The following is a 27,137-nucleotide window of genomic DNA, read 5'->3' as shown; positions in this document are numbered from 1 at the left end:
AATTCTGTTGACTCTTATCTATCGTCAATTTGCTTTGACTGTTAATAGTTCAGATTCTTATAGAGAGTGTTAGCATGCAATAAACCTGTAGTTATTTGAAGTGCCTTGCTTCCTGATTTCCAGAATCACTGTAATTGTTAAATCAATCATTTGGTCATTAAGTGAATCTGGCTTCCCCATTGACTTTGGTTGTCAGAAGCCAGCTGGGAAGATTACATGTGGTAATCAGATCACCTTAGAAAAGTGCAACTGTCTTAAATACATGCCAATTGCCAAAGATCTGGATTTTGATCTGGTGACCATAGGGAAGCTACAACGATTGTAAGTACAAAAAATAGTCATAAGTTGTTTTTTTCAGTGCCATTATAGCTTCAAATGGTCACTAAATGAATGTTGAAAATTGAGGCCTACTTATATAGCATAACTGCTAACTCAATCTATATTTTAAATGTTATTTAACACATAGTGTTCTTGAGTTCCTTTTCTAATGAAAACTCTGGAAATGCTATACAACTTTTATATCATGATAAATTGACATTTATACCAAACGCATGCTACAACTTTCTCCTATAAGGAGTGGAACTGAAAATCAAACATCAAACTAGTTTATTTACTGAAGATAGTGTATTTTCTGATATTTCCCATGAAGGCTTATCAGAAAATGCCAACACTCATCACTTTTTTTCCCCATTTATGGTATAACATATATCAATTCCCCAAAGAAGGGTAATCATTGCATTATCAGTTATGTGAAATTGGATATGTGATTCAAGAGCAGTTGTATATTTTTTGAAACTTTCCCTTATTTTAAGAAAAATTACTTCTGAGAACCAGCAACATTTTCAAAAAAATCTATTTCAAAATATTGGTAACATTATCTTTAATATGCCAAATACTTGCTAACATAATATGAATCAAGCTAAAGAAGGGCAGTGTAAAGCTTTTATGATTGCCAAACCATTCAGGCAGACCTACACACTTTGTAAACCCAGATTCTTCGAGGTAAAGGTCCCTCATGGCCAGCTCAACTGGTGATCACATTCATGCACTTTCTGGGCATGCTTTGTCATTGTCTTTTCCAGTTACTGATTTGCTGCATCCTGAGGCCCCATTTTGGACTTCTTGCCATTACAGAGTTGAGCTGTAGCAACTACATAGTGAAATTCTCTGCTTTTGGATGTCTGATTGCCCCTTTCTCTTGGCACGTGGTTTTACTGAGCTTTTCACTTGGCTTGTTTGTTTTCACTTCCAAATATTCTGACAGAGGATTAGACCACCAGAACTGTGACCCAACAACTTTATAAGTTCATGAAAAAAAAAAAGATTCAACTGAATGGATTAACCATTATTTTTTTATTGGGACAGCAACACCAGAAAAAGAGCAGTAAAAATCTATACCTGTCCTTTGGACTTTGATCCCTGTCAATAAATTTACCTCAGTGTGTCAGATCTTTGATTTGAGTGAAAACCAAATCATCAAGTCTTCAATAGTTACAAAAAGACTTAACATTTCACAATTAACCAGCTGTGCTATGATTAAATTAAAAGAGTAAAACCTTAAGGAGTTCCCTTATATTTGAATCATGCTTAATCATGTTTTAATGCTATGACATCGGAAATCTGTTGTGTTTGAGGTTGGCTCCCAAGTAAATATAGAAATTGCAATGTATGGCTGTGAAAGTTGGACCATAAGAAAGGCTGAGCGCCAAAGAATTGAGGCCTTCGAACTATGGTGCTGGAGAAGACTCTTGCGAGTCCCTTGGACTGAAAGGCGTTCAAACCGGTCAGTCCTAGAAGAGATCAACCCCGACTGCTCTTTAGAAGGCCAGATCCTGAAGTTGAAACTCAAATACTTTGGCCACCTAATGAGAAGGAAGGACTCACTGGAGAAGGGCCTAATGCTGGGAAAGATTGAGGGCAATAGAAGAAGGGGACGACAGAGAATGAGATGGCTGGATGGAGTCACTGAAGCAGTAGGTGTGAACTTAAATGGACTCCAGAAAATGGTAGAGGACAGGAAGACCTGGAGGAACGTTGTCCATGGGGTCATGATGGGTTGGACACGACTTCGCAATTAACAACAACAACAAAATATAGAAAGTAATATGCTAAAATATACCAAAATGTCAAGATAATATATTCAATCGGCAAAAAGTACAAGTAATCCTCGACCTATTGAGGATTGAGCCCACCATTTTTGAGCTCACCATTTTTGTTGCTAAGCAAGACAATAGTTAAGTTAGTTTTGCCCCACTTTATGACCTTTCTTGGGACAGTTGTTAAGTGGATCACTGCAGTTGTTAAGTTAGTAACATGGTTGTTAAGTGTATCTGGCTCCCCCCATTGACTTTGCTTGTCAGAAAGCCACAAAAGGTGATCACATGACCCCCTGGGACACTTCAATCATCATAAATACCTTTCAGTTGCTAAGCGTCCAAATTCTGATCACATGACCACAGGGATGCTGCAACGATGTGTGAAAAACGGTCCAAAATCACTTTTTTCAATGCTATTGTATCTTCGAAGGGTCACTAAATGAATAATTGTAAGTCAAGAACTACCCATACTTTGAATAAGTTAGGCTGCAGGACAATTTGGATGATCGTTCCCTGCATACAATCTCTGCATTTTATTTAAAAATAGAATAGAAATATATTGATTCTTTATTGAGCACATCTTTGTGGAATTTGAAGAATGATTTTTTTTTTAAATTCCTGCCTTTTGTATGTGGACTAAAGGCAGAAGTGAGTCCACTAAGTTGAATGAAGCTTAGTTCAAAAAAGGAGTAAACAGTTATCAATCAAGATGGTTAGTCAACTTTGCTGGCTAGAACTTAGGAACAGAAAGTTGCAGGAAACTTGAGCTAAACCTTAAGTAGGAATACATATTCTTATTATATATTTGAGATTCCAAATGCATGTTTTTCATTGTAATATTGTAAGGCAGGGTACTTGTTCATTTGACACCATTCATGTTTGTTCACTTTACTGATATACTCGAAAGGATTTGCAAATCACTAAACCCTGACCATTTTACTGTTCATGCTTGTAGGATAATATTTCTATTCAGATTTTTTTCTACATGTTATAAAATCCTAACATTGCACAACACAAAGCTTTGTAACTGGCCTGTGCAGCAACCCAAATTCCAAGGGAAAAGGTGATCCAGAGCGCACATGGACAGGTGTGCATCATTCATCATTTGTCTATACTGGGAGGCTCAACTACTCAGAAAATGATTTAACTGACAAAACTGATAAACATAATTTACCAGAAAGCAAATAACCACTCAGAAACCTTTCTATTTGTGGGGCCTAAATATATTGCTGCATAGGATGCTGATAGCTAGTACTTTCCTATGCAACAGAGAAAATTTGGTATTTTTTTAATCAAAAGTGTATTTTTGTATTTCTGAGATGGTCAGCCACGGAAAGGTTATGAGCAGTGCTTTTTTTGTAAAAAAAAAAAAAAGTGCCAGAATTCACACGTCATATAACCCGCCTTGCCTACCCTGGTTAAGGATATTTACACAAAATTGCTTCCTTATATCTATCTATCTACCTATAGTCCACACTGTAGCTACATTACAGCCAGTATTAAAGCAGAATAAGGTACTTTTCAAATGGTATGTCCCTGGCCCAGGTCTTTCTTTTCAAGAAAGAGAGGGTATCAAGATATGGTTTAAATTAGAATGCCTCATTGGCAAGACAGAAAGATTTATGCTTTCCAGTGTAATTTGTTCATTGAAGAATTACTAGGTTTAATGTAGAGAGAGGGGGAGAGCTGATAAGTTAAAATACTGTTACTTTTACTATGATAAGATAACCAAAGTGTCATTATAATTAAGAACAATGATCCCTAGGATTTATAGTTTCCAGACATACATGAGAAAAACTCTATTATTTCTCTCCCCAACACTTCTTTGCAATATTTATCATAGTAACCTAACTAACTACAAAGAACCAAAGGTGAGCTTGTAGTAAGGGATAATGATATTTAGAAGGGAGGGAGGGAGTCTGTGTGGCAAATATGTAATAGCCGCATCCCATTATGTTTGGTTTCTCTTCCAGTTGATGGTTTCATCCTGACTGCACTCACCCTAGAGATTTTTTAAAAAATGACTAGAGAGCTCAACAGGGTATCTCTGACCGGACAATGGAAACCTTTAATTGAAGGTCACAGTTCCCTGATGGGCAGCAAATAAATTTAATAAAAAGGGTGCTTGATGTAGTATGCATGTCTTCTGCATGTAAACCATGCCATCTACCATGCAGTAACCATAATGATGCTTCCCTTAAACCCAGAAGAAATGCAAATTCAGAATAGCAATACGGTAAATATTTTAGGGTTTGGCCACTGCAAAACTTCATAATCATTCTAAATAATGTTTAAATACCTTCCTGATTTTAAATAAAATATAGCATAATAAATATTTTTTTCAGTACTGTTCCAGTTTCTCATCTCCATAATTCTATGCCATTCAAGTAATTCTTGATTAACAAGCACTTACTCAGCAACTGTTTGAAGTTACAAGGGCTCTGAATGAGCAGTGATTACAACTAGTTCTTGAAGTTCCAGCTATTCCAGCAGCTTGTGGTCAAATTTTATATCCTGCCTTTATTATTTTTTTATTTTAATCTGGAAACTTGGCAGTCAGCTCAGGCTTATGATATTTGCAACATCTCTTGGTCACATGACCATGATTTATGATCTACCCTGTCAGCTTCCCACAAATAAAGTCAATGGGGAAGCCAACAGGGAATTTCTCAAGTTCCTCAGATAAGTCTCCCCCACCCATGCACCTTTCCCCATCTCCTTTGCCTTGCACCTTGCCAGCTACCCACACACTCTTGCACATCCTCTCACAATTTACTCCATGCCTCCCCAGCTAGTTGTGTACCTCATGCTCATACCACACCTTTCCAGCTACACAAGCACTCTTGTGCACCCATCCTAAGCCCTGCTACACTTGCAAGGCACCTCCCTAGCCACTTGTGCACTTCCCTAGCCACATGGCAGCAGTCACCCCAAGCTCCAAGCTTATTTGTGCTCATCTTCATGACCACCCATGTGTCACCTCGCTCCTTCTCTCATCCCGTATCAGCCACTTCTGTGACTGCCAGCCTGCTTGCAAACTGCCTGAGATTTGCAACATGCCATCCCCACTGACTTTGAATATTGGAAGCTAGGAGGAAGTTGCAAGAAGGTGCTTGATTAACAACCCATAGCCCTTGTTTAATGACAACAAGGGGGGCTACAAATGCTTCCAGTTCCCCATTGTTGTTGCAACTCAACTTATGTAGGATAGTATTATGTAGGATTAGAAATGCAGAGTGATTTTTCCCCTCTTTTCTAGAGTGAAGCAAAAATAAGAGAATAGCATCTTTTATAATTATATATTAGTGTGTTCCATAACAATAGCGCTTTTCCAGAGGCATACAACAAGACTGATACGATCTGACAAAGGAAAAATATTGCTGTTTGATGGATGAACTTTTTATGCTTAAGGGGAAAGTATTGGTTTTACTCCAATTTCCTCTTCCTGTTTTCATTTAATCACAGACAGTTCTATGCTCTGTTATTTCTCTTTCACCGCAATGACAATAAATGCAGAGTGGGATGATCTAAAGCCAACACACATGTGATTGCACAGGATTCCCTACAGACCCATATACATCCAGCTGTTAGGAGATGTGTGGGTGGTTCATAATGACATCATAGTATCCCTGGTAATTCTATAAATCGTTCATTAACTACAGCTATCAATGTGCGGGACCAAAACCTCCTGAGACCTGACAAAAAGTTCAAAATTAAATTATGCTGATGTACTTTAAAAACAGGGATGATGCCCTAAGAAAATAAACTGATGATGGAACCATCTTTTTCCTCCCAATAGCCAAGAGGAAGAAGCAAGCAAGATGTGCACATGGCAGGAATTAGTGCTGGGAATGAGTAGGAACGAAAGACAGAATCTATCTGTCATCTTGCAAAAATAAAAAAAAACTGTGATATTGTGGTTTCTTCTAGAAAACTGATGTTGATGTGTGGGAATGTAAACAGCCTGTGTAAATGTGTAAATAAGACTTATATAACAAATCTGCAAAGATCTCTTATATAGGGGGAAGTACTAGAATCTGTGAATTTCTCACATGGAAATGAGCTGCTTGAATATCTTATATAGGTAGTTCTCGACTTAGAACAGATCATTTAGTGACTGTTCAAAGTTACAATGGCACTGAAAAAAAAGTGACATGGCCATTTTTCACACTTATGACCGTTGCAGCATCCCCTTGGTCACGTGATTAAATACATCTCAGTACATCACAGAATCAAAAACAAATTTCTTGGTTAGTGTTCTCGAACCCCAGATGTACTTTTGTCATCATAGTCACTAACTTACAACAGTTTGCTTAGTGAATGTTCAAAGTTACAACAGCACTGAAAAGAGTATTTCACATTTATGACTGTTGCAGCGTCCCCATGGTGCTGTGACTTACATTTGGATGCTTGATAACCGGTTCATGTTTCGGATGGTTGCAGTGTCCCAGGGTCACGTGATCACACCTTTTGAAACTTTTCTTTACTCAGGAATTAGAGTGTTGAGTAAATGAGGGTAAGTCTGTTAAATAGGCCCACACAGGATCAAATTTTAATAATAATAATAAAGTTGGAAGGGACCTTGGAGGTCATCTAGTTTAACCCCCTGCTCAGGCAGGAACCCCTATACCATTTCAGACGAATGGCTGTCCAGTCTCTTCTTAAAAACTTCCAGTGTTGGAGCATTCACCACTTCTGGAGGCAGTTATTCCACTGGTTAATTGTCCTAACTGTCAGGAAGTTTCTCCTTAGTTCTAGGTTGCTTCTCTCTTTGGTTAGTTTCCACCCGTTGCTTCTTGTCCTGCCTTCAGGTGCTTTGGAAAATAGCTTGACTCCTTCTTCTTTGTGGCAGCCCTTGAGATATTGGAACACTGCTATCATGTCCCCCCTCGTCCTTCTCTTCGTTAAACTAGACATACCCAATTCCAGCAACCATTCCTTATATGCTTTAGCCTCCAGTCCCCTAATTATCTTTGTTGCTCTTCTCTGTACTCTTTCTAGAGTCTCAACATCTTTTTTACATTGGTGACCAAAACTGGATGCAGTATTCCAAGTGTGGCCTTACCAAGGCATTGTAAAGTGGTATTAATACTTCACGTGATCTTGATTCTATCCCTCTGTTAATGCAGCCCAGCACTGTGTTGGCCTTTTTGGCAGCTGCTGCACACTGCTGGCTCCACATGGTTTCAGTATTGAGTATTGAGTATTTCCTAACATTTAGGTACAACAGATACACTGGATGCTCTTAGAGCACAATTGCTAGAATTTTGTTAAAGAATGTGAAAACATGCTGTGTTAGCTACACTAATAATTACTAAATTTTAGCCAAAGTTACTGAAGGGAAACAAAATTAACACTGTCAGGATTAAAAAAGGCAACCAACAGATGCAATGAAAAGAAGCTTGTAGTCTGTATTTTTTTCCTATGTATTCAGAGTTTAATGCTATTTCTATTATTTACAGAAACCTACTACAGATTTAATAAGCTATTTAAAATTTAGCAATTAGAGAAATTATAGAATTGGAGCAGAGCTGCAGGTTAAATACAACTGACACAGCTTCATAATCTATTAATTTTATTAAATATTTCATTAGACGAAGAGAAGGATTTTTATTATGCATTCTGCACTGTACTATATTCACATGTGAATAAATTATTAATTTATCAAAAAAATCCAAAACAAACTTAGAAGGAATGTATACAGCTAGTCTGCACACAGCCAAGTGTCCTTTTCTGTCCTTTGTTTATTACAATTGTGAAGAAATAAGACATCTGGATTAAATGCTAGCACAATATGGATTATTATAAAGAGAAGCCTAAGAATGTGTATTTTAAAATAAAGCTTCTGCTCACAGACATACAAAGCACATACAGAAGCAAAGCATACAATATGCCATTAAGACTTGGAAAGGATTTGAAGGTACGGCATCAGATGTAAATACTAGGTCAGCCTTTCTGAACCAAACAGCCTCTCGAAGAAAATAGCAATAGCACTTAGACTTATATACCGATTCACAGTGTTTTACAATTTAAAGAGTCCACATATTGCCCCCAACAATCTGGGTCCTCATTTTACTGACCTCGGAAAGATGGAAGGCTGAGTCAACCTTGAGCCGGTGAGAATCGAACTGCTGGCAGTTGGCAGAATTAGCCTGCAATACTGCATTTTAAAACTACTGAAGTTTATACTGACTCTCAGCCAGTAATATAGTCACTCCACAAGGAAGAACAGCCAATAAAACTGAAACTTCAGTGGGAAAGGTATGAAACCTTAGTAGAAAAGGATATGGATAGAAGCAATTAGAGACAGACCTCTCAAAAATATGGGCAAGACCAAAGAAGCAAGAATTCCCCAGATTTCAGTTAAGGCATTCTTAATGCTAAATTCAGAATTTTGGGAATGGCAATAGGAATTTCCCACCCTTTTTTATAGTAAGTTAATGAAGGCAGAACTTCTTTACTATAATAGGCTTTCCCCAGATTTCTCCCTACCTAGGCTGAATTGCCATTTATGAGATTAGTGACTTACCCACTGCTACATTTGCCATTCTTTTCTCAATCTTCCACAACTTCTCCCATTAAGAAACAATCCTTTTGCAACCAAAGTCTTCTCCAAAGGGGGGGGGGAACCACATCCTACCACATAATGATTCTATCACATATTTGTTTCCATGTCCATAGGAGGTGCCAACATGCAATAAAATGTTGCAAAGGATGTTTTTATTGCATATATGCATATAGTGGGAGTTGGTGTTCTTTTCAAGACCTTTTGTTTGACATTGTACTGAAAGGAAGGATTAGAACGCCTCTGAATTTGGCAATAGTTTCTATCTTTCCTTGCAACAGCTATGTTGTAGCCTCTCAAGAGGAAGGCTTTTGCAAACCACCAAAGACCTGTAAACGAACATCTGGTTAATCTGTTTGAAACTTTTAAACTTCTTTTTTTATGAATGGAAGAGGAAAGGCTACTCATTATTTAAGTGATTGGGAAGTTTAAAGTGAATGAGGATTGTTTTATTCTGCTATTGGGTATCCTGGACTGAGCAAAGGTGGGTTGGCTATAAAAAAGAAGTGGATATTTATTATAAGCTTTTGCTTGTAAGATTCAGATTTAAAAGCTCATGTGTTCTTCTGTTCCTTGTGTCAGTGGTCTGCAAGGGTGAGAAACACATACTTTGAACTTAAGGTAGATTGGAAATTATTTTGTGACTCATCAACCACACCATTCTTACAAAAAAATGGATTAGCCCAAACTTATTGTGCTATTAATAGAAGAAGCTTAGAAATAAACAATGAAATGAAATTAAGACATTCATTAGAAGTCAGTGGCTTGTGGACTTCTGGTTTTGCGTTGCAACGAGATGGAATGCAGGAAGGCAGAGCTCTGCCTTCCGTGCCCAATTTCACCCTGCTGGGGCTCCTGAAAAGGGCCTAAATTTGCCCCAAAGAGGCGATGAAGAAGTGGTGCCTTGACGATCATGGAGAGATGGAGGTCTCTCTGTTCGATCCAAGGAAAGCCCTCTAAACCAGCAAGGGAAAGACTGGCCACACCTCTGTGGTTGGCCATTAGCTGCTGACTACTGAAGAACAAAAGCATTAATTAGCACACTATAAACAGCATGTTTGGACTGGGTGCTAATATTGATCCTTTCTTTACTATTTTACAACTGAATTTCCTGGGAAAGGCTCCCAAGAAGCTTAAAAACTCCAGAAGTGACCGGAAGCGGCATTTTAATTTTTTTATGGGGGACAGAAATACACAATACTCAAATGAAAGTAATACAAAATTGTTTTGATAAATCTGAGAACTGAGATAAATTATTAAGATTTTCTCTTTAGAAAAAATTTATTGAGGTGAAATATAAGAAATATAAGAAATCAACCCTTTGTTTTAAGAGTGGAAAAGAGACTTTGAATGACATCTAGTGGTGAATTTGAGTACAGCACTATAACTAGCTCCTTGGCTGCTTGGTGAATTTCAGCTTAAGGGAGAACAGCTGGCAATAAAGGAAAATATTTTGGCATATCTATCATCCTGACCTTCTTGGACTATAAATACCTACTGAGTTTGGACTTTTAATCTCAAGAGGTAGTGGGAGAGAAAGAAAAAAAATGACTTTTGAGTACGTCTGGCTGCAGGGAGGTTGAACATTTTGAACACTTGGAACATTGTGGATTACAACCTTGCCTGACTGATAATTTTCAGGATACTTGAGACAAAGGATTACTATAAAATATTGCTATTAAGACTGGATTATAAAGGCTATATATAAAGACCAGAAAATGAGAGGAAATTTTGTTCCACTTTTACTGAGACTGGTGATATAGAAGATTTCTAGGAATGATGCCTCAAGGAAAAACAAATACCTTTTAGAAGGAAATACTCTCTATGCTACAGCAAATTCAGCAAAAATTGTTGCATACAAAGAGGACATAAAAAAGAAACCATAATGAGACTAAAAATAACCTAGATGATATAAAGGACCAAATCTCCAAATTGAGGCTACAACTGGAAAGCTCCCAGAAAATGACTACAAAGTATGAACAAATAAACCAGAAATTAGAGGGTGAAGCAGAAGAAATAGATCTAGAGATGGAGGAGATAGGAGAAGGGAAATATGGACTGCCATACACAAATAAAATACTCCAAGACCTACCTATAACAATGAAAATACAAAAGACCAGTTACTCCTTTCTCCAAAATACACCTGATGACAAGGAAGAAGATTCTAGAAAATGGAACATAGAGTGGGCAGGGGAAATGTCTAGAGAATGTGAATGGGCAGAGTCCCCCCCCCAAAAAATACTCTACCTAAATTGTCTTTCTCATGCCAAGCAGCTTGCACAAAAAAGAAAGAAAATTCTTCGGCGATTTAATTGCCCTGGCCTGGAAAGCTGCTTGACAAAGAAAGAAAGCAAGAGTTAGACTTAAAAAACAGAGGATTTAATCTGTCAGAGGGAGCACTATCTGTTTAATATACTTGTTTGGATATGATTAAAAGAATAGATGATCCTTAGATATAACTATATTTTTATAATGGAAGATATGATTTAGAATTAAAATAGCATTTCATTTCTTTTTTGATATGGGAAATTTGAAAGTAAGAGGATTGGTATGAGTAATTTTTTTATCTATATAAATGTAATTAATATTGAGAAAATCATAACTGACAAAGATACTTTAAATATTGGCAGGAAATCAAACTTTAATTAGAGCAAGAAAAACAGGATATTGACTTATGAATTGATATTATTGTTATTTCTATAATATTAGTAAAATATGATGAAGATGTCTATATTTAATTTTGTATACATCAATAGTATTAAGAATTGTAATTGTTTAATGAGGGGAAATGGGAAAAATATGGGGAAAAAAGGAAGATCAAGGAAAAATACTGGATTGTGCAGTACTGAACAGATTTATACTGAAGAAGTTAATGTTAAATATGTGAACCCAGACAACATATTGTTTACTAAGCTTTAAAGATTCTAATTTTAAAAAATTAATAAAACTTATAAAAAAACAGTGGCTTGCTTCCTTACCAATTTATATTTAACAGAAAGTTGTTTTGTCATTTTTTTTCAAATAGAAATTCCTTTCATTTATGCAAGTCATCTAATGGACTTGAGATATATTGATATCAAGAGTAAAATACAATAATAATGCAGTAAATAAAAATAACAATAACAATAATTCCATAGTGAATCCCCAAATGCCTTCCAGAAAAGCAGGGTTTTTTTCTGCAGAGAAGTCTATTCCATAAGAGAAGCCCCCACACGTGATGCCTGCAGTTATATCCACTCCTATTATACTCTTAATAATTTGGGGCTCTAAGCAGTCTCCGCTGCTGTCTGACCATGAAAAAATGAATGGCTGCAAATATTGTATCTCTACAAACCTATCTGTAATTCAAGAAAATGAAAAGATAACTATCTGGAACTCAAATATTCTTTCTCTATTGAGATTGTCTACCTTAATTAAAAGTAATTAACTTTCCAAAGTTAAAGACAACTATTTCTAATAAACTTAGCATTTCAAAAAAAGTCAAATGGTAACTAATATTTCCAGTGGTATTCCCATATGGGTATTATTAGAAAGAATATTCACAGACAGATTTGAAAATTGAATGACAGCTATGCAAAATAGGTAATTAGAAGTAGAAACATAAACAGAAATATAATATATATATTATATATTTCTTTTGAAATATGATATATTTCTTTTGAAAATAAAACAATGAAATCCTAATAATTCAGTTTCATTTGTTTAAATCAAATAATTCATAAAAACATTGTACTTACAATATTGTAAAAAAAAAAATAAACCTTGCATATATTAAGCTTACATGTTTCCAGTTATTGCAGATTAGATGATGTTACAGAATAAGCCTCTTCATAGTCATAACTTTGTAATATCGTTCACCAGTATCAGATATGAGATTTTAATTCTGATATGATATTAGTTATGGATTTCACTCATTTGATCAAATCACAGAAGCACATGTCCCCCCATTTTTAGACTTGTACTACTGTTCTGTCCATAGAACTACAGTCTTTGTAAATTAATCTGTCCAGTTGCAATATTTCAAAACAGTCATCTATACTTTAGTGATATCATTATTAAACTACCTGAATTGCATTCCTCACACAGTAATCCCTGAAGACAGTGCAGAAGCTTCATCTGGTATAAAAATGCAGCAAAGAGGCTGCTACATGCTGCATAATCCGGGGATCATATTCTCTTTGTGCTACACTGTTTTAAACTTTTAAGTCTCAAGATAGCTTCAAAGCCGATTACCCAAGATGGCCTATCTCAACTTTAACCTCCCCAGGCTTCAAGATCAACAAGAAAGACCCACTTAAACCTTTTCAAAGGCCTATTTGTTGCCAGCGCAAGTGAAGGGCTCCAAGCCGTGGAACAGGCTCCCTTGAGAACTGCCCTTAGCTCTCCCTGTTCCCACTGTCAGGGAAGTAATTAAGACTTTCCTGTTTTGCTAGGCCTTTTGATTATATTTTTGTTAAAATTGTAACAACAAGAACCAATTCACTGGAGAGCCAGTTTGGTGTAGTGGTGAAGGTGCTGACCTAGATACCAGGAGCTGGTAAGACTTCTGTTGCTAACATTGGATGTTTTTGCATTGACAACAGATGGAAATGTAGCCATCTTTTACCTTTTGCTTTTAGAGTAAGACGATGCTGGGAGGGGGGATGTGAAGAGAGTTCAGCTAGACATAACAACACTAAACCTAACAGTGAGAAACAAGGTTATTGTAACCAGAGCTGATAAAGAATTGGTGGGCTGGAGAACTGGAGAGGAAGCCTGCTGTTTGAGCTAATTGGGGAATGTGATTTATGACTGTTAATTGGAGGAGGGAATTGTGCTTTGATACTATATACTCAGGGGAGGGGAATTCAGTTTTTGGATTTGATTATGCAGTGCCAATATTATGCTACTCAAAATAAAGACTCTTTAAGGTAAATAATGCCTCAAAGTTCTTTTGAAGAGTTTCATCTGTCAGAACCATGACAACTTCTTTTAGGCAGCTGGATGACTTTGGGCCGATTCATCTCTCTCTCATGCCAACCCACCTCACAGGGTTGATGTCATGGGGTGAAAAGAAGGCAGGAGGATTAGCTTTGAGTTATATAAAAATATAGAATTAAAACGTAGTATAATCATCATCTCACCCAGCCATCGAATCATTTTCTTGAGCCTGTCCGTTTTGCTTGCTGATTGGTGATCAGAGAGGGAAAGCTAAGAGGAAATTTGTGGGTCCCCCACTGGCAGGACGACAGCCTCGCTGAGGACATTTTCCCCAAGGATTGTGAGTACAGTAAGCAATGGAGTCATGTATCCATCCTTTTAAGATGGCAGCAATAGCTCTCTCTCAGTATATGCCAAAATTGTAATGAAAAAGCCTTTAACATGGGTGGCACTCGGCTTTAACAAATAATCTGTGTCTTAAAATTTATGGCCAGCATGCCTAATTTCAGAAGAGATTAACTGAAGGCTAGCTTTATTGTGTGACCTTGTAAAACATCCAGCTTTGTGGCAGAAGAAAGATCTGTCCTCTAATGTTTGGACTGTGTCATTGAAGTGAATAGGTCACTAAACACTGCAAGGCAGGGTGCAAGTTGCCAGGAGTATTTTAGGATGAGGCGCAAAGGAATATTGCAATCTTACCGTTCTTAACACTGTACAAGCTTGCCTTTCTGCAGGAAGTTGAGCTCACATCTTTGCAAGTGTTTGGTCTCCCATAGCAACCTATATGTCCAGGAATAAAATAGTATGTTTTACTTATCCCCAATTAGCCTTTCTGATAAGCTATTAGGATCTAACAAGGAGAGATGGTGTTCTTTCCTGCCTGCCCTTTGTATTCCCTGTGAACTGTTAGAGTCGCAGCTCTACCTAGGCAGCTCCATCAAACCAGGTTGTCCACTGCTTTTGTTCTTAGCATTTATCCCACTTGGTTGCAGTATCTGCTTGTTTTTGCATTGTGCTTACCTCGTCCTCACCGCAAAGCTATCAATGCATGATGCAATGAGGGTTTTTGTTTTCCAGCTGGCTTGTTGCAGATGGAGTGCACAGTGAGTTTCCATGCAAAAAGGAAGAATAGAACTCGGGTTTTCCTGCTCTTCGTTCAGCATCTAAACCCATATACCATGCTGGCTTCTTCAGATCAGAATATCTACAGTAATTCAAAATGTTATTAAAATGTTATCTCAGTGGGAGTCTTCTATGCATCAAGAGTTGGTTTGAGAATCATATCCAGGCTTTGATGAGGGGGAATGGAATCTAGTAATGCTCCTCTTTTAATGTTGAAAACATTGTTAACTAGAGGAAAAATGTTCTTGTGAAAAGCTTAATGTGGGATTTTAACAGATGGATTTGTCAGATAACAGCATTAGCATTTATCTGTGTGTACAGCACAGAATTGGTGATTGGGTTCTCAAAAGATTCTTATTGGACTGTTTAAAGAAAGTTACAGCATCATTTAATTACATTAGATTGTATGTAAGAATTTGGGTGGATAAAGATTGCAAAGTTTCTTTTATGAACCTTTTAATATTATTTAAACATTACAATGTATTCAACACTGTATGAATTATTAGCATATATATAATGAATATTATATATGTCACTGTAGATATTATAGTACCATTAGAAATTAGGCAGAAATACTAAAAATAAATCTGCTGCAGTATCAAAATATTCTTTGGTATTAAGCTCTATAGTGGAAAATATACTATATTCTTCATAATTATTATTCAATTGGAAAATAAAGTCATTCATTCATTCATTCCACAGTTTTTGTAACCCGCTCCAAACACTGGGTAGCATATAATAGAATAAAAATGTTAAATTAAAAAACAAAGGAAGACAATACAATTAATTAAAAAATGGTAGCCATTAATGGTAGGCATTAAACATTTATTCTGATTAAAAACATGGTACGGCACTGCTGTTTGGATGGCTTCCCAAATTTCCAGAAGGAATGGGCTTCATAAATCTCTGAGTGCAAGGAATTTGGTATACAAAGTCCCAAACAACCTAATTCCATGTCACTAGGTGGATTTTCTGTTATAATAGCCACATTAGTATATATTTCTGATGCATTTGCTCAAAACATTTACTGCCTGTAGACCACAACTGTTTTTCTTTCTCCTTTCTAGGAATGAAATGATGAAGGAATTTCATTCCGAGAGCTCTCAGATGTACAAATAGCTATTTTAAAATTCCAATAAGCACCAGAAAATACTTTAAAATATAGTCCATCATGGATTACAAGGCTGGAGGTAAAAGGAAGCAGCAGCATAGTTTGAATTTACTAGATCAACTAAAATGTATGAAAGATTTAACTGAAATGATTGATGTGGTGTTAGTGGCTGAAGAAAAAAAATTCCCTTGCCACAAATTGATCCTGGCTGCTTTTAGCCCCTATTTCAAAGCAATGTTTACTTGTGGGTTGATGGAATGCGCACAGAGAGAAGTTGTGCTACATGACATAGCAGCTGAAAGTATATCTGTCCTCCTGCACTACATGTACACTTCTGACTTGCATCTCACAAATTGTAATGTACAAAATGTGGCCACTGCTGCCTTTTTTATGCAGATGGAAGATGTGTTTAGTCAATGTCAAACCTACATGATGGACCACATTGAAGCTTCCAACTCTGTAGGGATCTATTATTTTGCAAAGCACATTGGGGCAGAAGAACTATCTGAACGAGCCAGGAAATATTTGTATCAGCACTTTACTGAGGTGAGCCAGCATGAAGAAATACTAGAGATAGAAGCTCAGCAACTGCTAAGCCTGATCAGATCCGATGATCTGAATGTATCCAGAGAAGAGAGCATCTTGGACTTAGTCCTTAGATGGGTTAACCACAGTCGGAAGTTGCGTGCAGATCATCTCATTGAGCTCTTGAAGCAAGTAAGGCTGGAACTTGTAAGTCCTTCATTCCTAGTGGAAGCTCGGAAAAGGAACACAGTGCTTCTGAGTAATTCTCAGTGTATAGACATGATTGAGGGAGCCTTAGAAAATATGAAAAAATCCAATCAACTTTCCCTCAGCCTCCGGTATGGCATGGAGACCACTACACTTCTCCTTTGCATTGGCAATAACTCAGGGGGGATCCGATCAAGGAAAGGTAATTATGCTGAGGCCAGCTTCTGTTACGCACCTCTAACGCAAAAGACCTACTTCATTTCCTCTCCAAAATATGCAGAAGGCCTTGGCAGTATATACACCGGTGTGGTTACTGAGGTCAACAGAATTGTTGTTGCAGGGGAGGCGAGTGCTGCCAAGATGTCTAGACAAAAGACCAGGAAGATTGAAATTTATAGGTTTGTATGGGGGGGGGCACTAAGACACAAAATATTCCTATATCGTTTCTTCTCCCCAACACTTAAAATTACAAAGGGCCATATAGAAGGAAAGATTCAAGTGCTGTATGAATTAAAGCTTTTCCTCTAAGCCTATGATAGAACTTCTAACATCAAAGTGAAATTTCTAACATCAAAATTAACCAATGAATAATCTTCCTCTGGCTCCTTTTCTAGATCAGTTATAATGATGGAAGACAACCTTAACTAAATGCAAAAATGTTTTGGACAATTCTACTTTATAAATTACGTTTGAAAAGTTAAAAGGCATTGTGAAGGGATTAAGTTCTTGTGGAATATTTATAAAAGTTGGATGGAATCCTCCACTATTGTTTTATACACATTCCATTGGCTTCTAAATTGACTGAATACAGCATATACTATATTTATATCTATATATTTAAAACAGGTCTGTCAAGCAGAGTTATTTCAGGTTGTGAATGAAACAATTAGGTGTTTGCTCATTCATTAATGACACAACGGCAAGATCTATAGTGCCCTCTAGGTGCCAGATATAATGCTATAAGCAACTTCTTTCTTTCTGGAGTTATTTTGCCCTTATTCAGTCATGAGGACAATAAAAATGTATATCTGTAGTGCTTTCATTCTATGCTGCCTTGTTAATATTGAAAATGTTAATATTGAAGGAAAATCAAAAGTATAGTCCTTGCCATACATCCCACTAAAATTCAGGAAAACTGCTTTAAATACATTTGATTAGGACTGAGTTTCTAAGGCTATACATATGCATTGCCAAGTCAGATTTTGCCTTTTAATAAAAAAAATAGCAAGCAAAGGGAATAGTCACCTTGAACTGCAAGATGGGCAGTAAATGAATTTAATAATAATCATATTAAAAAATTATAATAATAGAGGGATTTTCTAGGAGGAAATTTTCTTTCCTGATTTCATCTGATTTCTTAATGGTGGGTATGCCCCTAGTTATGCCCCAAAGTTTAATGCTTTTTTTTTTTTTACAGATTTTTAGCACAATTTAGCTCTTAATGTACTGACATAAGATCTTGCTGGGTTAACCATATGCTACGCTGACTGTTGCTGCTCTGGTTAACTAACATATTTATTATCTACATGGAGGAGGATAGGAAGCAAACAGAATATTTTGACAATGTTGATTGGGTGATGAATAGCCAGTAGTGAAAGACATTTCCCACTATATTCCTAATATTCAGGCACCTCTCCAACAAGGCTAATATAATTGGGACAAGGGGGCAGTTATGTCCCCAGACTACATGGGTGGGTAGAGTAGGAAACGGGATAATAGTCAGAAAAATTACCTCTGTAAAATCATAGCATTTAATAAGACTTGTCAATTTATGCCATTGGACATTTGTCAAAATTAAAATTCTTTTTTAACCCCACGTTGAGCCTACTTAAGAGTAAAAGCTGTACTTGAGGAGATAAGGTTAGGTACAAATACATAGGTAAACTGTGATAAAGGAAATTCTAATATGAGGATTCATTACAGGTATGAGGGTCATGGAAATCGATTTTGGGAAAGCCTGTGCACAGCGCAGTTTCGTGAACTGTATGCTTTAGGCACTATCCATCATGATTTATACATCATAGGAGGTCAAATGAAACTGAAAAACCAATATCAAATTACCAATATTGTGGAGAAGTACTCCATGGAGCAGGAGAACTGGAGAACTTTGGCCCCACTCCCAGTGCCGCTGGCTTGCCATGCAGTCGTTACTGTGAAAAACAGGCTGTATGTCATCGGAGGATGGACCCCACAGGTAAGGAACATTGCTAAGCGTTTCAGGACATGGAGTGCTCTCTGAAGCCATTGTCTGTGCTTGTTAAAGCAGCCTTCACAGTAGGAATGTAACTGCAATCATTGCCATTCAGCAAAATTACAAAAGCTACTGCTGATGGATGTGCTTGCTTTCAGGCAGTAGGGCAATATCTCTTTTCTCTTTTGGCTTTCGGATCTTAGTGCATATGCTGGATCAGTCTGTGCATTCAGTCGAACCAGTTATTGTCTGCTGTAATTGGTAAAGACTCTTCAGCCTCTCTCTAGATGATGTTTGCCGCTGGCTGCCTCTGAGGCTGAAGAATTCTGACTTACTCAAGATCAAACAGTTATTATTTAGGAGGAAAATAAGATTTTAACTGGACTTTCCAGTTCATTCTCTTGACTAATGCAACACATCAATTCCAACTTTAGATGATGAAAATTACTTTGGTTTGAAAGTCACTGAGGGAGGGAAGGAAACTTTGTCTATGTATCACATCTTATACCAGAAATATTATTTGCCGGCACTTGATGTGATCTTATTGATGGACAGAGAAAGATAATCTGCCTTTAAAGGCAGACTTTGAGACTAATTACAGAGAAAGCAGGAGAGCCAATCTGGTATAGTGGTTAAGGCACTGGGCTAGAAATCTGGTATAGTGGTTAAGGCATTGGGCTAGAAATCAGGAGACTATGAGTTCTAGTCCCATCTTGGGCCAGTCACTTTCTCTCAGCCCTAGGAAGGAGGTAATGGCAAACCTTCTGAAAAATCTTACCAAGAAGAGTGCAGGGACTTGTCCATGCAATCTCTATGATTTAGACACAATTGAATGGAAGAAAAAAACCCACAATGAAAATTAACAATTACTCTGGTTTCTTCTAAAGAGGTGGTTTCTAGTGCTGTTCACTGATTGCTCTCCTGTGGTAAATTAGAAGTCAGTTTACAGTACATTTTGCACATTATTGAGAATACTGCTATTTTTATATGAGGCTTGCCAGACTGCTAAGCTAACTATTTCTTGTTTGTCATTAATATTGAAATAAATTTTGAATACTTCTGAGTCATTTGTAACTTTTCAGATATATGTTGATACTCCTAACAACATAATCATGAACATGTCTATATTTTTATTTGTCTAAAATTGTCAGAAAACATCAAACACTCTTTCGCTGCAGTTATGTAGTGTGAAGTAATAAACATCTGTTCATCTTGCCACAAAAATTGAGTAACCTACTAGCCATATCCTCTCTGCTCACAATACAAGTATTTTATTAATCCACATTTAGCCAGTAATTTCAAAGGAAAAGCCTTCTGAGAGACTGCTCTTTGAAAAGTGAGGGTGAGGGAAGATTGATTATTAAAAATTTAAATTAATGTCCTTGGGTCACAGAAACTCTATAACCATGGTGACATAGCAGGAAAACTATATTCTTGAGTGGCTGCAGTCATGGCTGTGGCAACGCAGCCAAAGAAAACACTACAACCTTGATGTTGTTGTTGTTAATTTCGAAGTCGTGTCCGACCCGTCGTGACCCCATGGACAATGTTCCTCCAGGTCTTCCTGTCCTCTACCATCTTCTGGAGTCCATTTAAATTCACACCTACTGCTTCAGTGACTCCATCCAGCCATCTCATTCTCTGTCGTCCCCTTCTTCTATTGCCCTCAATCTTTCCCACCAGTAGGCTCTTCTCCAGTGAATCCTTCCTTCTCATTAGGTGGCCAAAGTACTTGAGTTTCAACTTCAGGATCTGGCCTTCTAAAGAGCAGTCGGGGTTGATCTCTTCTAGGACTGACCGGTTTGACCGCCTTGCAGTCCAAGGGACTCGCAGGAGTCTTCTCCAGCACCATAGTTCAAAGGCCTCAATTCTTTTGCGATCAGCCTTTCTTATGGTCCAACTTTCACAGCCATACATTGCAACTGGGAAAACCATGGCCTGGACTATACGCACTTTTGTTGGCAGGGTGATGTCTCTGCTTTTTAGTATGCTGTCTAGATTTGCCATAGCTTTCATCCCCAGGAGCAAGCGTCTTTTAATTTCTTGGCTGCAGTCCCCATCTGAGGTGATCTTTGAGCCCAGAAAAATAAAATCTGTCACTACCTCCATTTCTTCTCCATCTATTTGCCAGGAATTGAGAGGGCCGGATGCCATGATTTTGGTTTTCTTACAACCTTGATACGAAAGCCATTATGAATGTCCACATGCTTGGTATTATGTTATATCCTAGCATTTTCCCACAAATGCAGGGCCTGCTTTTTTTTTTTTTTTTCATTGATTGTGACAGGAATAGACTGACTGGCTTGTCCCCAAACTGATATCGTGAGCCAAGACAGGCTGACTGGTCCAAAGCTCTTGGACCCAGCTCTTTTTCATGTCTAAGATGAAACTAAAACTCAGTCTCCTGGATTCTAGTCTGCTGCTTTAACCACTAGACCAAATTGGCTCTTTACGTCACAGAGCAGTACTGAAGTCTTTCTGAGTGGTAGCAGTGAGGGAGTTAAGGAAGAGCAATTCACTGGAACACCTGCTGCTCATATTGAAATGTTGTCTTTCAAAAAGGATGAAGGTATAACCAGTGCTTTTTTGGTAAAAATAAAAGGTGCTGGAACTCACACACATCATACAACCTGCCTTGCCTACCCTACAAGGTTCCATCCAAAAAAGGTGCCGGAACTCCGTTCTGGGCATTCTATGACAAAAAAAGCCCTGGATATAAGCAATAACAGCATCTACAGCATTTTCTTCTGAAAAATACTCAGGCTTCTCTACGGTTTATATTTTCCACAGGGGAAAATCTAAAATGTAATTAGTGGATGGTGAAGTGATATTGGATGCCCTTTGAAAAGTGAATGCAGCTTGCACTACTTCACCAAATATTGGACAGAAGTATTATTTCTCTATTGTAATTTTAGAGCTGGAAGTGAGTTGTTTGTATTTTCTACCTTAGATATGAAAATGTGTTGTGCATTTTTTGAATATGGCACTGCTGTACCTATGGAAGATCAGCAGGAAGCACTTTATTTAAACTTGTGAAAAACTAATATATGATAGGATTGCAGGATAAGGTTGCAGTTTGAGACTGGGCATTGTGCTATGATGCATACTGATGTTTCTAAAGAGTTCAAAAATGCAAAAGATTCAGTTCAAATAATCATATTTTCTTATATTTGTTGTGGCATTAGCCTCTGATATAAGAAAAGAAAAATCATATAGAAAAGTTAGGTCTATTTACTGTAAAACTAGTTTAATTCAGGAAAATAAAGGCTGGAGATTGTTGGGTTCTTTAGGTTACATTTAGCTATTTGTGAATCTAACTTGGACTAATTCCATTTAATAAGATTTATTTAGGATTAGGTAGGATTGGATTGCAGATGGGGCAATGAATTACAGTACTGACAGCTAATTAACTTTCAGAGAGCATAAAGGTTTGCTGACATATCAATACAAAAAATGCTACACTGAGAAATTTTTCTGAGGTCTGCAAATATTTCTTTTTTTGAGAAAGGTTAATGTAAGAAGCATAGTTCTGGGTAGTCTTTCTATAAAAAAAATAGAGCTTAAAATGGATTAGAAAGTTTATGTTAGCCACTATATTAACTTAATGGTATATTGTGAAAACTTGAGTCAGAATAGGCAAGTGTCAGCCCTTTCTTTGGACAGAATGAGTCAGTTGTCTCAGATAGTAAATGCTCAAAAAGGGACAAAATATTAGAGAGAATGTGTTACACCTAGTCTGTGCTGCACTTCCCACTGTAGGATTGGTCATTTTTGTTATCTGCCTCATGAGGCAAATATATTAGTCTAACTTTTGCTAGACCAAGTTCATGTTGCTTTCTCTACGACGTTAAGGAAATTGTAGGCAAAAATGGCACGACTATTTGGAGCCACATATCTGCCTAAAGTTATGAAGGAAGGACAGAAACTAGAAACTGAAAAAGAGCAAGGTTGCTACATGGGCAACCGTCACAGGCTAAATTGCAAGATTAGATGGGGCGGGGAGAGGAGTTGGAACCATCACACGAGGAATTTGGGAATGGGAAAAACCTGAGCCGAAGTGATGAGCTTTGCAGAAGGATTTGATGGGCTTCTGTATGAAACAGGATGCATCTGGTTGAATGATCAATCTCACAGAGATCTTATCATGTTTTTATGTAGGAATGCATATGTAGGGTGGGTCTTCTTAATACTGATCTTGCATGAATTGGGAGGCTAATTGCAACGTCTCTCACAAAATAATAGGTGACAACCCATTTAAAATGAACCTTTCAGTCTAATGGATAAAGGTTTTGCCCCACAGAGCCTATTAGGTAAATAATAAAGGAAATGAAAAGCATGAAGGCAATATGTACTATACCAAATATAAATTTCTATATAATTTGCTATAATAGACCTGCAGATATCTGGAGATGTAGTTAATATACACAAATATTGCTCCAGTTCCTATTCTTTATTGTTTTATATAGTTAAACACAAATAATTTTGGAAAACACAGGAAAGGTCTTGCCATTGAAATCCCTAGCTATACAAAGTACCTAAAACTTAAAAATGCTGCATCAAGTTTAAAAATAAGATCTAAAAAAAACAATAGAAAAATGAAAAGAGAATGAGGGGGTGGAGAAGAAATTGAACAAATCAGTGTGCCAGTCTTAAGGATTACATCATCTCAGTGATATTTTCTGAGCAGGGGATGAGATCCATCCTGCTTTTTAGTATACCATCTTTATGATTTAGATTACAATATGCAGCATATTATTTGTTTCTTTACATGAAAAACTACATATAAAGTTCACCTGAGCAAATCCTACAAGGAATTTTGTAGGTGCTTAATTCTTACATGTGGCTTGTATAAAATACCAGTCCTTAACCTCATAATTCCACAAATTATATCTCAATCTTTTATGGAAAAGTTCCTTTGAAGGGGAGAATTTGTCAGAAGAATGATAGTATCAGGCTTACTTACATATGTATAGGCTGAGCAAAAGAAACAAACCCACAAGCAGTGTCACTTTCCCAACAATAACACTCCAGATCCCAAACTTCTTTAGGCACTTTGTGCAGGATTTTAATTTCTTCCTTCCACTATTCAGCCTACAAGAGAGAAGCTCTGTATATTCTGCAATCTTCCATATATTCGTAATACTTTAACATTTATAAGCATCGACTACCTACCTACCTAAGAGTCTTGGTGGTGCAGTGGTTAGAGTGCAGTATTGCAGGCTAATCCTGCCAACTGCCAGGAGTTTGATCTCAACCGGCTCAAGATTGACTCAGACTTTCATCCTCCCAAGGTCAGCAAAATGAGGACCCAGATTGTTGGGGGCAATATGCTGACTCTGTAAACCATTTAGAGAGGGCTGTAAAATGCTATGGTGGTATATAAGTGGTATATAAGTCTAAATGCTATTGATACTTACCACAGTCACTTAGGTGAGAGATGCAGTACAGAAATTTAATCAATAAATGTTGAATGTTTAATGTAAAATCATGTTAGTCTATACATGATTTTACCATCAACATTCAACATTAAATGTGTTAATCTGCACATTAAAAGGCTGCAGCTTTCATGAGCCTATGTAATAAAATGTATTAATCGGAAAAGGTGCTACTAGACTCCTGATTTTTTGATAAGCTTAGGTTGAAAACTCCCTTCATTCTGAATGGGACATGGTTCCAAAAACATCCTTAAAATGAGAATGAAAATCCTTATTATAATTTTTTTCTTTAAAATTTGAATGTCATAAATATTTCATATGGATATGCATCTCCAGATTATTTGTTTATCTGATGCCTTCCATTTAAGAGCTCAAAGTGGCATTCATAACAACCCTTCCTCCCATTTTCCTTGCAGTAACAGCCCTATCAGGTAGGTTGGGTTGAAAGAGACTAATTAGTCCCAGCTTGCCTTGTGGACTTCCATGGCTGGAAGTGGACTTGAATCTGGGCCTCCTCCTGAAAAATCTTTACCACACTGGCTATTGTGAACACATGCTTATTACTGTAATGTGACAAAAAGCAGCCTGTGCGAATCCAATTAAATTCAGTGTCAAAGAATAATTTATTTATTTTTAAAGTCCCTTGTGGTGATCCAGAATTAAAAGGAAAGAATGAGGAACTGGTAGTCCACCAGTTAACTTGTTTCCCTGAAAATAAAACTGGGTCTTATATTAATTTTTGCTCCAAAAGATTAGGGCTTATTTTCTGATTAGGGCTTATATTCGGGGAAATACGGTACTAAATGCATCTGTCTGGCTGACAATCTTAACGGGCTTATTTTGGGGGTGGAGCTTATATTACGAGCATCCTGAAAAAATCACGCTAGGACTTATTTTCTGGTTGGGCTTTCTTTTCATTTTCGAACTACAGTCCCCATCAACTCCTACCATTGGCAATGCTGAATGGAATTGAGTGGCTGCAGAGAATGCACCCTGTTTAAAGGTCACACAGTATCTATATCCTCTGTTGCTTACCTTACCATAGTTAACTGCAAAGAATGACCACCTTGTATAGTAATCATTGCAGTAACTCTGTAGGGAAACATTTCAGGATACACTAGAGACTTAAAATGGAGACTTTCTACTAGGCTTTGTTCATCTGTTTTAGTTTTCTGGAGGCTCATGATTTAGCAGCAACATATGGCTCCATGAACACAACTCCACTTGCCCATCCAATCTTGTTAACATTTTTACTGAAGAATCCAGACAAGTTAATTTTCTATATGAATGTGGTTTATGAATTATATTCCCACTGGCATCATCCTGGCAAAAAATCTATTTGTTTCAAAGAAGGCGGCAGAGCCAGAGGTTTGAAGGCTGCCAAGAATGAGAAGGAAAAAAAACCACACAGATGGTTGCAAAGGGATCAAAGCCTCATTGTCTCTGTTCTTCCTCTGCTGATTAAAGGTAATTGTTCACATGAAGCTGCAGATATATGCATACATAATTGCTGGTCATAGCCTAATGAACTAATCTGTGAGAGTACCTTTAAATTCACCAGTCCTTGGAAGGTCATGTTCCTTTTCTTGAAAGTATTCCTTTTTCTTAGCCTTTGTTAGTCTTACCACACTACAACCTGTTTGGGATGCAGGGTGTCCCTAATGGGGAACAAAATTTGTCAAGCTGATCATCTTTGTTACTGGTGGTCCTAGACTTACAACCATTTGTTTAGTGACCATTTGAAATTACAATAGCACTAAAATAGTGACTTACAGTTCTTGCACTTGCTACCATCACAACGTTCCCAGGGTCACATGATCAGAATTAGGGCACATGGCAAACTGGCTGAATTTATGACAGTTGTGGTGTCCTGAGATCAGAATAACGGAGTTGGAAGGGACCTTGGAGGACTTCTAGTCCAACCACTGTTCAAGCAAGAGACCCTATACCATTTCAGACAAATGGCTCTTTTTAAAAGCCTTCAGTGTTAGAACACCTACAACTTCTGGAGGCAAGTTCTCTCCTTGATTAGTTTCCATCCACTACTTCTTGTCCAGCCTTCAGGTGCTTTCTAGAGTCTCAACATCTTCTTTTCATCATGGCAACTAAAACTAGATGCAGTATCCCAGGTGTGGTCTTACCAAGGCATTGTAAAGTGGTACTAACACTTCATGTGATCTTGATTCCATCCCTCTGTTAATGCAGCCTATGACTGTGTTGGCTTTTTTGGCTCATATTTAAGTGACTGTCCATTAGGACTCCAAGATCCCTCTCACAGTTACTACTATTGAGCCAGGTACCACCTATACTATACCTGTGCGTTTGTGGTTGCCACTTGCGACCTTCCAGCTTCTGACAAGCAAGTCAATAGGGGAAGCTGCATCTATTTTGCAAACACATGGTTCACTTTACAACTTCAGTGATTTACCTAACAATCATTGCAAAAAAAAGATTGTAAAATTGCAATTCACTTAACAACTGCCTGGTTTAGCAACAGAAATTCTTGTCCCAATTGTGGCCGTAAGTTGAGATCTGCCTGTATTCCGACTGACACATTGTAATGTGCAGCTAGGAGGTAGCAAGTATGTCTAGGAGTCAGTATGTCCAACATGAAAAAAACTGGGAGATATATGACTGTGTGAACATTCTTTAGCAGAAGATATGGAACCTCATTTCTAGTGTTAGCAGAATTGTGAGAACTTGGGACTGCTTGAAAAGTTCTGCTGCTGGATTTCAAGTAGAGACGTGAGAGTCTTAACAAAGTCTCCTCCAGTATAAATTCCCTATGTGTGACAGAATTCAGCATTATCCTGTGGTATGGCTTCCTTATGGTTTAATTAGCTTTCCCTTGATCAAGGACCCAAGAAATTTTCTAAGGTTTTCTTTCAATCCCTAGAACAGGGGTGGTTATATTGATTGTTTTATTCAAAGAAGAGAATATATTTAATTATGTTTTTTATTTGGA

The 27,137-nt window shown here is 37.4% G+C and overlaps 1 protein-coding gene across 3 annotated transcripts in view; it reads left to right on the top strand.

Annotated features, from left to right (window-relative positions):
• KBTBD12 (kelch repeat and BTB domain containing 12) overlaps nucleotides 1-27,137 on the top strand; it is a 121,859-nt gene that overhangs the window by 7,855 nt on the left and 86,867 nt on the right. For 2 of the 3 annotated variants that reach the window (XM_039357392.1, XM_039357390.1), the window contains exons 2-3: nucleotides 15,771-16,944; nucleotides 18,470-18,740. In XM_039357392.1, coding sequence (XP_039213326.1) covers nucleotides 15,875-16,944; nucleotides 18,470-18,740 — 1,341 coding nt within the window. In that variant the 5' untranslated portion in view covers nucleotides 15,771-15,874. Of the gene's footprint in view, nucleotides 1-13,750; nucleotides 13,922-15,770; nucleotides 16,945-18,469; nucleotides 18,741-27,137 lie in introns of those variants that run through there. The other variant, XM_039357391.1, reaches the window with a different exon arrangement.

The sequence above is a fragment of the Crotalus tigris genome, unplaced genomic scaffold (genome assembly GCF_016545835.1).
Source record: "Crotalus tigris isolate CLP2741 ecotype Arizona unplaced genomic scaffold, ASM1654583v1 scf7180000018916.1150873, whole genome shotgun sequence".
In the NCBI taxonomy this organism is placed as follows: Eukaryota; Metazoa; Chordata; class Lepidosauria; order Squamata; family Viperidae; genus Crotalus; species Crotalus tigris.
Note: the sequence above shows the minus strand (reverse complement) of the source record. Positions and strands in the feature narration are given on the sequence as shown.